General features: G+C 42.2%; 1 protein-coding gene across 4 annotated transcripts in view; it reads right to left on the bottom strand.

Moving 5' to 3' along the window:
• The window catches only part of si:dkey-240h12.4 (death-associated protein kinase 2), a 30,219-nt gene that overhangs the window by 12,193 nt on the left and 1,192 nt on the right, over window positions 1-16,834 (bottom strand). For 2 of the 4 annotated variants that reach the window (XM_037093344.1, XM_037093343.1), the window contains exons 2-3: window positions 8,481-8,656; window positions 1,043-1,264 (exon numbers count right to left, since the gene is read on the bottom strand). In XM_037093344.1, coding sequence (XP_036949239.1) covers window positions 1,043-1,264; window positions 8,481-8,542 — 284 coding nt within the window. In that variant the 5' untranslated portion in view covers window positions 8,543-8,656. Of the gene's footprint in view, window positions 1-1,042; window positions 1,265-1,364; window positions 1,453-8,480; window positions 8,657-9,989; window positions 10,204-16,834 lie in introns of those variants that run through there. The other 2 variants (XM_037093345.1, XM_037093346.1) reach the window with 2 other exon arrangements.

The following is a 16,834-nucleotide window of genomic DNA, read 5'->3' as shown; positions in this document are numbered from 1 at the left end:
ATCTGTGATTTACAATATGATATGGGACTTGAAACCGATATCATGGGACAAGACTAAAATGGCAAGGGGAAAAATATTTTGGGGTTGAGCTTTTTGAAGATATGTGACAATATAGTCTAGAACGTATTCATACGTCATCATTGCACCATGGTTTAATTCAATTTAAAGTACTCCATCACCTGCACTATTCAAGGGATAAATTGCCCAAACTCTTTCCCACCGCAGATCCTGGTTGTCCGAGGTGCAGCTATGTACCCGCCACAGTAGGACGCATGTTCTGGTCATGCACCTCCCTCAACAACTACTGGAGACAGCTATTTGATGTATTTTCCAAAATCTGTGGTCAGACTATAGCACCTGACTATCACACAGCCATCTTTGGCATACCACCCCCAGGCTGCAAAGTCTCAAATTTACAAACAAATGCTTTAGCATTTGCTTCCCTGCTTGCACACAGACTCATACTTTTTAATCGGAAATCAAATTCAGCTCCATCATTTCTGCAGTGGTTGAGGGATGTACTATCTTTTCTACCTTTAGAGAAACTGAGATGCAAGATATGTAAAGTCCGAAAAAAAAACTTCACCCTGACCTAGAGTTCCTTTAGAGAATTTGTATAAGGTTTTCCCTTTTAATGATACATCTTAACACTAGTTGTAATGGATAGTTACAACTACTTGTGACATGCTCAGAACATCAATTCAACATTATACAATGAGAAGCTCCTATCTGACTATTATTGTATTTGTCCTTGTATTTTTCTGTTTAATTCGTTTTATTCTTGTCAAAGAGCATTGAGGGTGGGGGGGTAGGAGGATACATTTCTACTGGTGTCTGTGTTTGTGAGCTGTATGCTTGTTAGTAACAAAGAAAAATGTCTGTTGTGAGAAAGGTCTTAATTCTTTTGACTACCAATGCTAGCACTGACTGCTGCTGTGAAAAATGGTAAACACTGATGCAAACAGGAGCAGTCCTTGAAAGAACACACACACACACACACACACACACACACACACACACACAGAGTATTTTGTTAACTCACAGCTCCAGAATAAGCACCATCTCAGCTCGGCTCTCAAAAACATCTTTGAGAATCACAATGTTGGGATGTTGGAGAGCCTGGAGGATCTCCACCTCCCGCTCCACACTGCTCCGGTCCAGGCCCAGGCGACTGCATGCCGTCTTACGAATCTTCAGGAACTTGGCTGCCCAAACTGTCCCAGTGGCCCGCTCACACACCTGTCTAACCTGACCAAAATGCCCCCTGAAAGGAGCAAAAATGTAATTCTCAGTGAACACCAAGCTTTCAATATAGCACAAATGTATTATTTTGGTGATTGGCAAAATGTCTTCATTTTTTTTACATGAGTGTTACGTGTGGCCAGGTTAGTGCCCTGTGTGTGTGTGTCCTGTCTCCGCCCTGCTCTGCCTTCCTGAGCTCAGGTGTGGGCAATCACCTGAGCAGGTAAAAGGAGGCAGTATCAGGGCGTCGCTCTCTCTCTCATTACAGGTGTGTTCCAGGAGGAGGGAGGCTGCGCTGGCCTCACAGTCTTTTGCTGTTGATTTGAGTTTGGGTTTAGTTCCCTGGCCTGTTAGAGTGCCAGGGCTTTGTTGTTTTAATTTGGGTTTGAGTTCCTGGTAGTCCTGTTTTCGTATCTTTTTGTTTTCTTTCTCTAAGTAGGTTTAGCAGTTGATTAGGCAGCTTTAGTTGGGAGGATTCCCCAGATGCGACGGTCATGGCTGGTCTGGGGTCTCCTCTCTCTTTTTTTTCAGTTTGGCCAGGAACTCTTGCCTTTTTTCTTTTGTTAAATAAAAACCTTTAACTTGACTGTGTTGAGTCGGCGTCCTTTATATGTTACTGGCCTCTTTTGTTCGAGTCTTTGGTTGTGTTTAGTTTGGGGCCGTAACATTTGGGGGCTCGTCCGTTCCATGTTGGGTCTTCTTTTGTGGAGTCCAACTGAATGCCAGTGTTTTTGTACAGGTTGTGCAGGCCATATCTGGGTGACTTTGTGGTGTGCCTTTGTTGTCACTGACACATGTTTTTTTGGCTTGTTCTTGGTTTTGTGATGTTTGTTCAAGCTGTGTCGTGGTAACATGTGTCGGCACTATCATTCATAGTACGGTTTGGTTTGCACAGTGGTTGCAACCTGTGCTTTGGTGTGTTTCTTAAACTGTGCACTCGTGCACCGTGGCTTTTTTTTTGGTGCTGTTTTTTTTTTCTCTGTTTGGCTGGTGTGTGTTGTTCTCCTCACGTCATTATGGAGTTTAATGCCGAGAAATTTGTCACACATCCGACACTAGAGGAGTTTAACTCTTGTACAAAAGAGCATTTAATTTCTCTGGCCAGTTTCCTTGAAATCCCTGTGTCTAAGCAGATGAAGAAACAATCTATTAAAGCTGAAATATCGTCTGTATTGTCAAAAAAAGGTCTTCTGCGTGAAGCGACTGTGAAGGGTGCAGGTTCAGATGTGGGTGAGGCGGTCCGCCTCAAGGAGCTGGAAATTGAGATGCGCCGTTTAGACTTGAGAGAGAAGGAGTTGAGTTATGAGATGGAGGTGCGGAAGATGGAGGAAGAAACAAAAAGGCAGGTTCGACTGAAAGAACTGGAACTGCAGCAGTCCCCCCCATCTCCATTTCACTCCTCCAGTGGTTTTGACATCGGCAAATGCATCCGTTTCGTTCCGTCTTTTAATGATAAAGATGTTGATAAATATTTTACCTTGTTTGAGCGTGTTGCTAATACATTGCAGTGGCCCAAACATGTCTGGACCTTACTCCTGCAGTGCGTGTTCACAGGTAAAGCTCAGGATGCCTATGCGTCTTTGTCATCAGAGCTCAGTCTGGATTATGAGCACGTTAAAAAGGCGGTGCTGAGGGCATATGAGTTGGTGCCCGAGGCATATCGTCAGAAGTTCCGATGTTTTAAAAAGTCAGATGACCAGACATATGTGGAATTTGGCCATGAGAAAGAGGTTTTGTTTGATCGCTGGTGTCATTCTCTGCAGGTTTCAGATTTTGATAAATTGCGTGATTTGGTGCTTGTGGAAGACTTTAAAAATTGTCTTCCTGAACGGATTGTGACACACATCAACGACCGTAAGGCGCTGAATGTCTCTGAAGCTGCTGTGCTTGCGGATGAGTACGTTTTGACACATAAGGACAGTTATGATAGGCCACAGCGCCCCCTGGGGCGTAGTTTTTCTGCATCCAGGCCCCCTGTGCTACAGAAGTCCAGTGGGGACGGGGGCGTGACATCAGGGGTTAAGGAGAGTGACCGGGTTTGTTCTTTTTGTAAGAAACGTGGTCATACTGTTGATTATTGTTTTGCGTTAAACAAAAAAAACAGGTCTCCTAAATCTGTCAATCTGTTAAAAACCAAACACTCGCTGGATCAGTTTCCCAGTGGTTCCAGTTCATCTTTTTTCCCTCCTGAACGGTCTCTTCCTGATAAACCTGATGATGTGTTCTTGCCTTTCATTATGAAGGGTTCAGTCTCGCTGATTGCTGGGGGACCAAAAGTTCCTGTCGTTATTTTGAGGGACAGTGCAGCTTCTCAGTCCGTCATTTTGAAAGGAGTGTTGCCTCTGTCTGAGACATCTTCAACTGAGTCAGCTGCACTAGTTCGTGGATTTGACATGCAATTTGTGGGAGTTCCGTTGCACACCATTTACCTGGACTCGGAGTTGGTTACGGGTCTTGTTGTTGTTGGGGTCAGTGATGAGTTTCCTGTGGGGGGGGGTGTCTTTCATACTGGGGAACGATTTGCCGGGTGGGAAGGTCCTACTTAATCCTGAAGTGACAGCTGTGCCCCGGTCTGAGTGTTCAGATGACTTAGTGGAAAAGTTTCCAGGGGTGTTTTCCATCTGTGCCATTACCCGCGCTATGGCAAAGAAGCAATGTAAATCGCTGTCTGGGTCTGGTGATGGGGAAGTGGAGTTGGGTGATAGTGTTATAGCTGACGGCGATATGTCTGTTTGGCCTGCCTTTTCCTCCCCAAGCCCGGTTTCTCCCCCTCGTCCATCTCCCCCTACTCCAGTGGAGGAGTCGGAAAGTAAGTTTTCTATGTCACGTGAACAGCTTATTGTTGAGCAGCAGTGTGATCCCACTCTGACTTCTCATTTTGGGGGTGTGGGTTCTGGTGATGAGAGTGGGGGTGGGTCTCCCAGTTATTTTTTGAAAGAGGGTGTGCTCATGCGTAAGTGGGCACCGCCGCAGCTTGATCCTCAAGATGACTGGGGGGTTGTGAAGCAAGCTGAAGGCCCGCAGCGGTTTTGCCACTGTTGGACCTGTCGTGTGTGTCAGCTGTCCGGTAAGCCAAATCAGCTGATTCACCCTTTTCCACTTTACCCGATTCCCATTGTAGGAGAACCCTTTGAAAGGGGTGGGACGGTGTCCTGGCCAACACGTTGATGCACTGTTAGGCTTGTGAACATTTTTTTTGTTTTTGTTTTGTTTTGTTTTTTTTTTCCTCATGTTTGTTTTCCTGGTATTCACAAGCTTAGGGTGGGGGTGTTACGTGTGGCCAGGTTAGTGCCCTGTGTGTGTGTGTCCTGTCTCCGCCCTGCTCTGCCTTCCTGAGCTCAGGTGTGGGCAATCACCTGAGCAGGTAAAAGGAGGCAGTATCAGGGCGTCGCTCTCTCTCTCATTACAGGTGTGTTCCAGGAGGAGGGAGGCTGCGCTGGCCTCACAGTCTTTTGCTGTTGATTTGAGTTTGGGTTTAGTTCCCTGGCCTGTTAGAGTGCCAGGGCTTTGTTGTTTTAATTTGGGTTTGAGTTCCTGGTAGTCCTGTTTTCGTATCTTTTTGTTTTCTTTCTCTAAGTAGGTTTAGTATTGATTAGGCAGCTTTAGTTGGGAGGATTCCCCAGATGCGACGGTCATGGCTGGTCTGGGGTCTCCTCTCTCTTTTTTTTCAGTTTGGCCAGGAACTCTTGCCTTTTTTCTTTTGTTAAATAAAAACCTTTAACTTGACTGTGTTGAGTCGGCGTCCTTTATATGTTACTGGCCTCTTTTGTTCGAGTCTTTGGTTGTGTTTAGTTTGGGGCCGTAACAATGAGGCAAAACTGTAGAACCTCTGCAAAATAAAACCACATAAGTCTCATAGGCCCAGTGTGAGGTCTTTAGGAGAATCTACTGGCAAATGTGGAATTCAACATTCATCGTTATGTTTAGTTTAGTGTCTAATCACCTCTGAATAAAAATCTATGTGTTTTTGTTAGAATGTGCCCCTTATATCTGTGAAGGAGCAGGACCTTTTCAACAGTCTGCTATTTTTCTACAGTAGCCCAGATAGACAAACCAAACACTGACTTCTCAAGTGGGCCTTTTCACATTTTTAGCAGCCACCATTGTGGTGAGATGAGGAGTATTCAGTCTGTTGCAACATGCAACATCTCTAGTAAATGCCACACTGGCCCCTTAGAATGTCATTCTTTGCAGCTGCAGTACATGATTGAACATGCCTCATTCTGTCATTCTGACACATAGATCTATTGTTGTTGACGAAGGTTCTCAGTCATCCAGTTCAAGTGCTGTATCGTAGGCATCTGGACTTTTTTCAGTTTCTTGAAGACATTTCAACTCTCAACCAAGGGGCTTCTTCAGTTAGAACTAACTGGAGGGGCGTTGCAGGCTTCTTCAGTCTAAACTAACTGGAGGGGAGTCGTAGGCTTTTAAACTCTGTGTGGGTGTGTCCTTACAGAGTTGTTAAGGTCACTTGTGGGTCATTGACCCAAGCGGTGTTCATGTGGGTTGTTGTTCAGGTGAGCCCAGGGGTCAGTGGTTGTTAAACTGTCTTAGGCCTTGTCCACACATACCAAAACAATGTTTTTTTCCTCCGTCTTCCTTGGCATCGTTTCAAGAGCATTTGCATAAACACGGATCCATTAAAACGACTCAAAATGCTGTAGTTCACATTCCAGGCCTCTAAGTGGCACTTCAAATTCATCAAAAACAGAGAAGAAGAGATGGAGCATGCACATAGAGCTTGCGCACTGTTTACAAACAGACAGTAGAAAAATCCGAAAACAAGAAGACGACGAAAATGGCTAGGGCAAGGAAACCAGAAGCATTTGTGTGAATCGATACTGAGGTCGAACTGCTGCTGCAATACACACTCGACTACAAGGCGAGTAAGTTGCAAGAAACACAAACACAAGCAGTAGTCCGCCATTATTGTTGTTGTTATGAGACGCTGCGGTGCGACGCTGCGGTGCGGCGCTGCGGTGCGGCGCTTCGGTGCGGCGCTTCAGTGCGGCGCTTCGGTGCGGCGCTTCGGTGCGTTACATTTTTTTTTTCGTTACATTTTCGTGTCCACGCGAAAACGCACATGTATTATATCGTTTTGGTCGACTGTCCACATGGATCCTGAAAACGCACTTTTTTGAAAACGGGTCTCAGGGTGGAAAAATCCGAAAACGCAGCCCTCCTGTTCTCGTGTGGACGGTGAATCTGCATCCGAAACGATGACGCCATCACCCCAGTCCTCGACCTCTAGCCTCCGACCTCTGAACACCGCGACATCTCATAACAACAACAACAACGGCGGACTACTGCTTGTGTTCCTGTTACTTGCAACTTACTCGCTTTGCACTAGAGTGCGAGTCGCAGCAGCAGTTCAACCTCATTAACAGTCCACACAAACGCCTCTGGTTTCCTTCTACTAGCCATTTTCGTCTTCTTCTTCTTCTTGTTTTCAGATTCTCCTTCTACTGTCTGTTTGTAAACAGCATGCAAGTTTAATGTGCATGCTCCGTCTCTTCTTCTCTGCACCACCTAGAGGCCTGGAATGTGAACTACAGTGTTTTGAGTTGTTTTCAGTGGATCCGTGTGGACACAAATATTCTTGAAACAATGCTGAGGAAGACAGAGAAAAAAAAGATTGTTTTGGTATGTGTGGACAAGTTCTCAGTACTGAGATGTAGGTGGGTTGACATAGATGGATTCTTTTACTCCTCTTTCAAACCATCTGTCAGATGTTCACATTGTTGTCCTCATAGGAATGATTTTTCTTCTTTGGATGCAAGTGGACAGCACGGTCTTGACCTGAGAAGTTGACCCTCCTGTGCTGTGCCACTCGTTTATGGAGAGGTTGTTGTGTCTCTCCACTGTACAGATCTGTGCAGTCCTGGCTACAATGAACAGCATAAACTACATCACTCTGTTTATGTCTGGGTGTTTTGTCCTTAGGATGGACAGGTTTCTGCCTCAGTGTGTTGGTAGGTTTGAAGTGAACTGGGATGATGTTTAATGAAGATCCTCCTGAGCATCTCAGATGTTCCAGCGGAATGACAATGTTGTTACGTTTTCCTGTCTGCTCCTCTCTGTCTGCTCTGGATCTTCTATAGGTTTTGACAAAGGTCCAGTTTGGGTAGCCACAGGTTTGAAGAGCTCCTCTGATTTGCTTCTGTTCCTTCTCCTTCCCCTCCGTCTTTTTAGGCACAGTCTCAGCCCGATGGTTTAGGGCTCCAATGACCCCCAGCTTGTGCTCCAGTGGGTGATGAGAGTCGAACAGCAAGTATTGATCTATGTGTACAGGTTTTCTGTTCACCTCAATGTTGAGGCATCTGTCTTCCTTAATGTGTACTGCACAGCCCAAGACTGGCAGACTCCTCTAACATCTTCTCACATTTAAACATGTTTTCTAAAGATTGTTTTGTAAGCCACCACCAACAAAATCACACAGTTCTGTCTGTGCATATAGTTGAACATTGACACCATTGTTTGCCTCTGTGCTCTCGCCTCTTGGATATGAAGGAATCATGCCTTTTGATAAATCATGCAGTCTATCATTGTTTTGACAGTGCAGAAGACAATGGAAAGGATTTGTACTACCATACTACCAAATTGCATGTTACAGTCACTAGAAAAATGTACACGTTCCTCTGGCAACAGTAAGATTTCTAGAATACACATTTGGAACCAAGTAATGTGCACAAAAAAATGTTGCATACACTATTCCCCACATATAAACTATTAAATAAGCAGAGAGAATGTGCACATCTCAGGCGACTAACTGGGTCCTCTAGGACTTTTTCAACTGTTGTGGGCTGAACCACTTTCACATCAGCGGCAGTAAGACAAATGAGATGGTGATAGACTTCTCAAGGGAAGCACCCCAGTTAACATCCAGGGACTTGATATGTCTAATCAACCTCTCTGTCAGCAACTTTGCTGGCTTCAAAAGGCTTTCAAAGTGAGGGCTGCTTTTGCAAACATTTTTCCCAGTGAAGTCTATTAACCATTCACACAGTCATACTTTTTATGATACATCTTATAGGCTTGTTAGTAGATGGGAATGCCCTCAAATTAAATTTCAAAATCAGCACTTCACCTTCACAGTCATTGTAAAATGTCACATCCAAGGTGCTGGAGAACAGAGTAAACATGACAACAAAGTCTACAAATGTTCAAATACTTGACTGCAAGGTGGTTCACACTTATTGATCCTGGTGGATGTTAAAACCAGTCAGTCATATCCATACCTTCCCAGATCTTCTCCAATATCATAGAAGTCTTCAACATTTTCAGGTTTGATAACTGCCATGATGATTTCCTTCACTTCAATCCCCCTGGTCCTTGTCAGACCATTCCTGGCTATTCAACGGTTGCCCTGAAGTGGTTCATTCTCCTCCAAATGTTGCATACACCAAAGTCAGACCTGAGTATGAAAAGAAAGTTGCAAAATACAAAAAGTGCCATCAAGATTAGCGCTGATTATGGCTCATTCCTTGTTTCTGTTGCATGAATGTATTCATTATCATGAACATCCAAAATGTTTCTATTATTTAATGTATTTCTACCTTTTCTTCTACATATTTTTCAATTGAGATTTACCAGATTTACAATGCAAGCCTTTCTATGGAATAGGAAGGTCCCTGTGACGTCATTGGTTTCTACAGAAACCGAGCTGACACATAGGTGTAACACTTCCTTGTTTCAGATTCTACTATTGGGCAGTGAAACCTGAAGATTTTTAAAAGGTGCTGCAACACTACATTATGATAACTTAGATCCCACCTTAGCTAAAGATGGAGGCTCTTTCCTCTAACCTGGCCTCTTTGTCTGCCCTCCCCACTCTGCCATCAGTACACTGATAATATATTTGCAATCTTTAAATTGACATGGACATTTTCCATACCAGTTAACATCTTTTAGAATTATGTAAAAGGGAGTTCTGTCCTTCATGTTGTGCCAAATTCCACTCCCCCTCTGATGATAGAACCACATAACTGTAAATGAAATAAATGCATGTGCTAAATTATATATAAGTGCCAACATCAAGTTCAAATTATTATGTACAGTGCTAATGTTAGAGAGGGCTTTTCTTCTTTCAAATAAATCTTCTCTGTGCAGATTTGGCTTAAATTAGGTCAACAAATAAATTAGTAGTCTTATTGCAATGTATAACAACTGTGTGTGTATGTGTGTGTGTGTGTGTGTGTGTCTATATTATATATATATATATATATATATATAGATAGATAGATAGATAGATAGATAGATAGATAGATAGATAGATAGATAGATAGATAGATACATATACACACATATATATGCATAGAGAAAAATATAACTAAATACATAATACATTAAAGCTGTAGTCTGTAACTTTTTTGTTAAATTTGCTAAAATTGTCCTTATGATCTGACAGTAGAATAAGATACAGGTCAGCTGTGTAAAAAGCCACTGTCTGAGGGTCCACCCAGTGGCTGCAATTTGATTTGCAAGAATCCAAGGCTCCAGGATCAACACAACTTATCAAAGCCAAGGAGAGTGTCTGAGAAGTGTCATACATTCTCATGCATAAACTACTGGTTGTGTTGATCTGGGAGTTAGCACACAAGCTAACAAGCTAGATTTACCAAAAAGCTACGTAGCTTGACTGCAACATCGTACACTGATATGCGCTATTGCAAGTACTACTATAATCATCACCATCTTAGCCTTGTCGTTAAAAAATAGAATGAAACATATCAAGCAGAGGTCCTTACTTATCCAGCAGAAAAGTGGCCAACATTGCATCGCTCTTAAGTCCTACAAATCCTGCAGCTCCCTCGATCTCTCAGTTGACACTCAGATATTTATCCTAGGTGTCTTTCTGGCTCGGTGCAATTCTTTGTTTCTACACTCCTTTTCTTTGTCAGTCTTCTTTTTGCCTTTCTTTAACATGGGCAATGGTGGGGCATTTTTCTGCTGTTGCCTCTCTGCCATTCTTTACAGTTTGAGTTTGAACAGGCATTGCGCCTGTGCGGGGGAGGGGCACTGCCGAGTACACAGTGCGCGGGGGGAGAGAGCTGCAGCAGCATATGGATGAGTATGATTGTAACTTTTCAGACACTCCCCTTGGCTCTGATTGGTTGTGTTGATCGGGGAGCGGTGGATTACTGCAAATCAAATTTTGGTCACTAGGTGGTCCCACAGACAGTGGATTTTTACACACCTGACCTGTATCGTAATCTACTGTCAGATCATAATAACAATTTTTGAAAATATCACATAAATTACACCTTCAAAGAGAACATTTAGATCTGTAACATGTGCCCACACAGGTGGGTTAATAACATGTGTACACTGATTTTATGATAAGAGAGGCTGCTTAACATCCTTTTAAATATATCCATGAATGCAGTAATGTCACTGTAACAAATATCATGGTACATTTCATCAGCAGAACTAAAAGCTAAAGAGGAAACCGAATTGAACTTTTATCTCCTGAAATAAATATTTTCAGACAGGATCTCAGGATTTGTCTCAGGAGAGACAAGCATCAGCGCTGCTCCTCCTCCTCCTCAGTTAAATATCAGTGTATTTTCTCATATGCAGTCAAGAAGTTGTTGATAGGACAGGCAATTATGGGATGGCATCTTTTTCAGAGAGCACCAGACTACAACTACATGTGAAGCTGCTGAAGTGCGTTGTTCTTCCTACATCTGTGCAGAGATTGAAATTTCAATAAAGAGAAGTGGTTCAAACACTGATCAGCAATGAGGATACATGATTGCATGATAGGAAACATCTGTGAAGCAACCTCACAGAAACAGCTCTCATGATAAAGGAGCTGGGACCATAATAATACGTAACAAAAGTGTCTGGTGTCACAAGCCAAAAGATAACAAGTAACAAAGCGACATAATGATCATAATTAGCTGATACGTAGGTCATGAATATATTAAAAACTAAATGCCCAAGACTGGAAACAATAGACTATATATAAGGAGGTGTAATATCCATATTAATAAATGGAAATGCACATAAATAAACAAACAATTAATTACTGCTTAATAGTAAGTAGAAATCTAGTGTGAAAGAAGCTGTTACTGATTAATGCTAGCTAAAAACTAAGCTACGGAGATTAGAAGTATAAAACCAAATACAATAGTCAGCAAACAGAAAAAGCAAATGTCCTTATCGCAGACAATTTTACCACTCACCACTTAAAATGAGCCATACTGTGCAGGCATATAGTGATGTGCTCATATCTCTTCTGTGGAGCCCTGTGAGATAACTGGATTCAATAAACCCAGCAGAGACCTTTAATTTGCAGACCCCAATGTGTGCTGATACAAAGCAGTAATGTGGTTTGATAGAATAAAGCCTCAGTAATTGCATCTTAATTTGGTATTATGCAGTAATTCCCATAAAGAGAAACCTTTATGGACAGCCAAGATAACTGACCTCAGCAGAACAATGATGCTGTTTCTGCTTTCTCCTGTTCATTTTTCTTCTCTTCCTACAGTTTCCCCTCTTCACATCCTTTACCTGTTCATTTCCTTTCCTTTCTATATGCCTGCATTTCTTTCATCCCTTCCTCTTTTTTGCCCATTCCTAAATCCAGTCTCCACCAGCCTTTCTCTGTAAGCCGTTTCAGTAAACCTTAAGACACCACGCACATACTAGTCCAACCAGTCTCACAACCTGAACATTCACTTCATCTTTATTTTGGCTCACATGACTTGGCAAAGAGGTCCACCTAACCAGACTTTCACTGTGAGTTGCCTGTAGTGGTTGCCATCATTACATCATTTCACTCTTTTGCACCTGCTCTTCTCTCTATAGAAACAAGAAACCTCTGTCAATCCACCAGCATTGTCAACCATAGCCAGCAGCCACGTGTGCACCAGAGCCAATCACTGCAGAGCCCACCCCCACGACACACCTTAAGAAACAAGCTGCTCTGAGTGGAGATATAGCGAGAAACACAACAAATGTGAATCAAGAAACACAACAAATCTGAAATGGAATCAGATACTTGCAGAGAACACTGGTATGCGAGAGACACGTAAGGACAACAAATTGGAATCGGAACCTATGGATGTTCCTGTGGATGTTCATGTGTCACTAGCTGCTACCCTACACACTCTTGATGAAGGCCATCCATAAAACCTTCACTCCCTTAGCCCCACATTCGTGTTACGTGTTTCACGTTCCTATCTTGCTAGCATGTTAGACTTATATTTGTCTATCTATGTTAGGCTTCTGCTCAGTAGTTTATTTTGGTGTTTATGACGGACGCAGCGGCGTGTCCAAAACTGGATTTGTGAGAAATAATGTCCGCCACACTTTTTCGCGGACATTGCCGTCACATTTGCTTTGTGTCTGGTGCAGGAAGAAACAGTAAAAACGGGCTTTTGTCACAAAAGTGTCTGCAAGCAGGGAGTGTTTGCAAGCAAAAAAACACGTTCCTATTGGTGGAAAAAGGCACAACACCAACCAGTCACAAAATTATATGGCAAATCACATGATTTGGTTGCTGAGGGACAGGGGGAAGATGTGGAAGAGTTGCTGTGTCAAACGTGCAATCAGCCACTGACCAAACTTTTTACAAGTAAAGAAATATCTTAATGAATTGTAATTGATGAAAGTTCATAAGACGCCACAACAAACAAGTAATTTACATTACAGTGAAGCACACAGAATTCAGACAGAGTGTAATCCATTATTATTGTTGTTATGGCTTCTTTTTATGGTTATGTGGATGATGTCAGTTGAGTAGGCAGTCCTTCGTACACACTGCTAAAAGAATGTGGCCACAGGCATCCCAGACCATGTGTGAATGTAGTCTGAGTGATAGGATCACAGTGCCATTTGGGCGTGTTCACACCCGTACTTAGAGCTGTCCTTTCGTGATCAGATCTCTCAGGACATGTTGCCAGGTCTAAACAGCCTCACAGTCGCAGACACAGACCAATGAGCAGTGTTTCCAACAGGCTGGGAAGCATGTAAAAGTTTTCTAGTATGAACCTGAAAATGAGCATAGTATCGGACCTTCAATCGTTCTTTTAGTTGCCAGTATGCTTGGATACTCATCATGTAGTAGACATTACAGATGCAGGCTGGGTGATTCTGAATTGTATCTTTCTTAAATTCAAACAGTGCAGTTGGTGAAAACCTACCCAAAAGCACCTCAGAAAAAAACGTTGTAAGCAGGTGCTACAACAACCTCAAAATTAAAACTATATCAATGTAGATCTAGAATGGTACTCAGTAGAGTGCATACCTCAGCCAAGACCAATAGCCCCCTTTAATTCAAGGCTTATCCAATAGCAAACTCAATAGCCTTTTGTCACTCTAGAATTTAAACCACCAAAACTGCTTGACTTTAATTTAATATCACATCAAATGGTGCCTATTGATGGATATCAGACACCAACATTTGTCTGATTTCATTGCATCAAGATCTATGCATTGCCAAACAAAAATGTAAAAACAGTCTGAGAGATGGGTAATCAACAGTCTGTTTTTTGTATGCCAGCACCAATTTCAATCCCAACACAGTTAAAGCCAGAGGTGGCGGACTCAAGTCACATGACTTGACTCGAGTCGCAAATTTGAGGACTTGAGACTTACTTGACTAACACTGATGATAGACTCAACTTGACTTTGACTTGGCATTCATAACTTGAGACTTGATTTAGACTTGACACAGATGACTCGAAAATCTTGGCTTTTCTTTCTTTCCTTTTTATTGCGCATATTGAGCTCTCAGCCACTGTATGACGGGGTGCATGCAAGCCTGGGTGATTTTGGCCGCCGTACTGGTTAAAGCACGTGTGTGTTTCAGATATAGCGTCTTCAGTGCGCACAAAGCCATTATTTTAAATGTATGCGCGCTCACAACCCAACACGACACCGTACCAGCACACATTCGGTGTGACGCACTTGTTTTTTCCTGTACGTCCACAACGGACCTGCTTCTCCCACAGGTGTCTGTGTCTGTGTCTCTCCTGCTGTTTCTCATGGAGCTCTGCCCCGTTTGAAAGGAGAAGGGCCCGTATGTGCAAAGACGTCACCTCCGAGATGTAGAATGTGTTTCATAGAAGAGAAACACACATTTCAGGACAGAACAGACATGTCCTGTGATATTCAGCCTCCTCTTATGGGGGGGGGGGAATGCCTGAGAGTAATATTCTCAGCTGTCAGAATGTGCAGTATGCTGCAGTTCCCTGGCTGATATTAAGCTAATCTATTCTTGTGTTCATGGGTGTGAAAAAGAATTCTAAAATTGATCAACTATGCAATTACATCATATTACTGACTAACCACCCTCTTCCGTTTACTGCATGTACATATATAAAGAATATATTCATAGAAACTTCTTGTGACTTGTTTGACCTTAGCCATGACTCGACTTGACTTGAGTAATAGCAATGACTTGACTTGACTTGCTTGATTTTGATCACAGTAACTTGGGACTTGCTTGAGACTTGAAGGTTAAGACTTGAGACTTTCTTATGACTTGCACGTATGTGACTTACTCCCACCTCTGGTTAAAGCCATGTTCAGACCAAAGAATCACAACAAAAACAAATGAGTCTTGCCATTACTTGTAATGTTCAGGTCTACAAAATTCTTAAAACATGCCAGTTTATGCAAATCAGACAAGATGAAACGAGACGGTGTATCATCTCAATTGCAACAACTCTCTGTATGTCTGTGCTGACATGTCTGGCTTTTTTAATAGCTGCATATAATTTGTTGCAATTTAAAATACGAATGAGCACAGCGATTGGGAGTGAACTACAGTTATATTTCTAGTATTGATGAAATGTACAAAATAAAAAGGTGTGCATGTGTGTGGCAAGTGTGTGGTTGAGCAATTAAAAAAGCGAAAGCGGCTGAGATTGGCTGTGAACGTGAACAGAGCACAGAAAAAGCAGAGAAGTTGTCTGTTGCTACGATTGCAGCCTACCCTGATTACAGAGATGTACAGTTGATCATATCTCTCATCACAGAATTCAGTCAGCGCTTCCAAGATTTTTCTGTCATTGAGAAGGAAATCAAAATGTTTTCCATTCCCTTCCTAGTGGATGCAGCAGAAGTAGAAGAGAGACTGCAATTAGAACTTACTGAAATGCAGTGGGATGATTCTTTGGAGAATCAACATCAGCTTCTCTCCCTGTCCGACTTCTACCAGAGCTTGGAAAAAGACAAGTTCTCTCTGATGAGACACCACGCAAATAGAATGGTGAGTCTGCTCGGCTCAACATACACATGTGAGCAAACATTTTCTGTGTTAACTCTGAACAAAAGCAGATTGAGAACCAAAATGACCAACAACCATCTCTGTAATGTCCTTCACATCTCAACCAGCAAACTTACTCCTGACTTGCCAGCCATCCTTCAGTCAAAAGTGTAACATCACTGCTCTCACTGAATTCAATGCTGTTCCCATTATAGGTGAGTTAAAAATATGATACACAGTAATCATGCGTTAATAAGCACAACTACTTAACTCACTCAATTAAAACTGATAATATTGTTCACACGCCCAATGACTTATTTGCATAACAAGCCTGAAATATATCTATCCCCTTATGTTAAGAAGCAATCTGAGGCTGTTTTGAGAATCTTACCCCAACTGAGTGGCCCAGCCCTTCGTATATTTTTCTGTATGTGGCCCTCAGTGAAAAAAGTTTTGACATCCCTGATTTAAGCCTATCAACTTTATTTTTTTGACTGAGCTCTTTTGTAATGACATGATAGCACAGTGAGAACCAGTTAACTGTTGGGCATCTAACACCAAACAGAAAAGCATTTTATGTACAGTTACATACAGCAATATTTCTCAATTACCAGTAAAACTCCAGAAATTAAAATAATGTTTAAGCAATAGTACAAAGAATTCTTCTTGAAAAGAACACAGAGTATAAGTTCCTTTTTAAGTGTTTGATGTTAAATGTATTATTAACAGTACTTATTTAATAGAAGTAGTTTCTGTTTCTCCAAATCTTCAGTGTTATAGCCCATTTGCACTGGTTAAAAATACCACTTAAACTCGCTAAGATCAGGTTTTTTGTGCAATAGGAATGTGTAGAGTCTGCATTTACGCTCGGGTCAATTGACTCTGCAGTAGACCCGGGTTTTTTAATCACCTTGGCTCTGCTCAGCTTTGATCAAAAAGTAAGACCCAGGCGAACCCGCTTAATTCCATTGCACAACTTGATGACACAGTATCAATATATGGACATGCTGCGTAAACTATTAATTGGGTTTAATTACTGGAGACAGTGTTGGAGGTGGAGCCCTGTTCATTACTATGAAAGCTGCTCAGTGGTGCCAAAAAAGCTTTATTTCTCAACCATGAAAATACCTGGATCGTCGACTGACCTCGCATCCGGTTTAGCACCTGGCTAACCTGAATGGGGATAAAATAATTTCATCATGCTGTTCTTCTAGTCTTTCCAAATGCTATTGGACTGAAAGGCTGTTATGATGGTGAAATTAGTAATTTCCAGGTGGTTGTGACACTCAAAAGAATGTATACACTGTTTTACGGACTCTTCTTTCACAATGGTTCTATTGTTGATGTAACTTTCATGAAGTGAAATGTGACATC

The sequence above is a fragment of the Acanthopagrus latus genome, chromosome 3 (assembly GCF_904848185.1).
Source record: "Acanthopagrus latus isolate v.2019 chromosome 3, fAcaLat1.1, whole genome shotgun sequence".
In the NCBI taxonomy this organism is placed as follows: Eukaryota; Metazoa; Chordata; class Actinopteri; order Spariformes; family Sparidae; genus Acanthopagrus; species Acanthopagrus latus.
The sequence above is the reverse complement of the archived record's forward strand: the minus strand, read 5'-3'. Positions and strand labels throughout refer to the sequence as shown.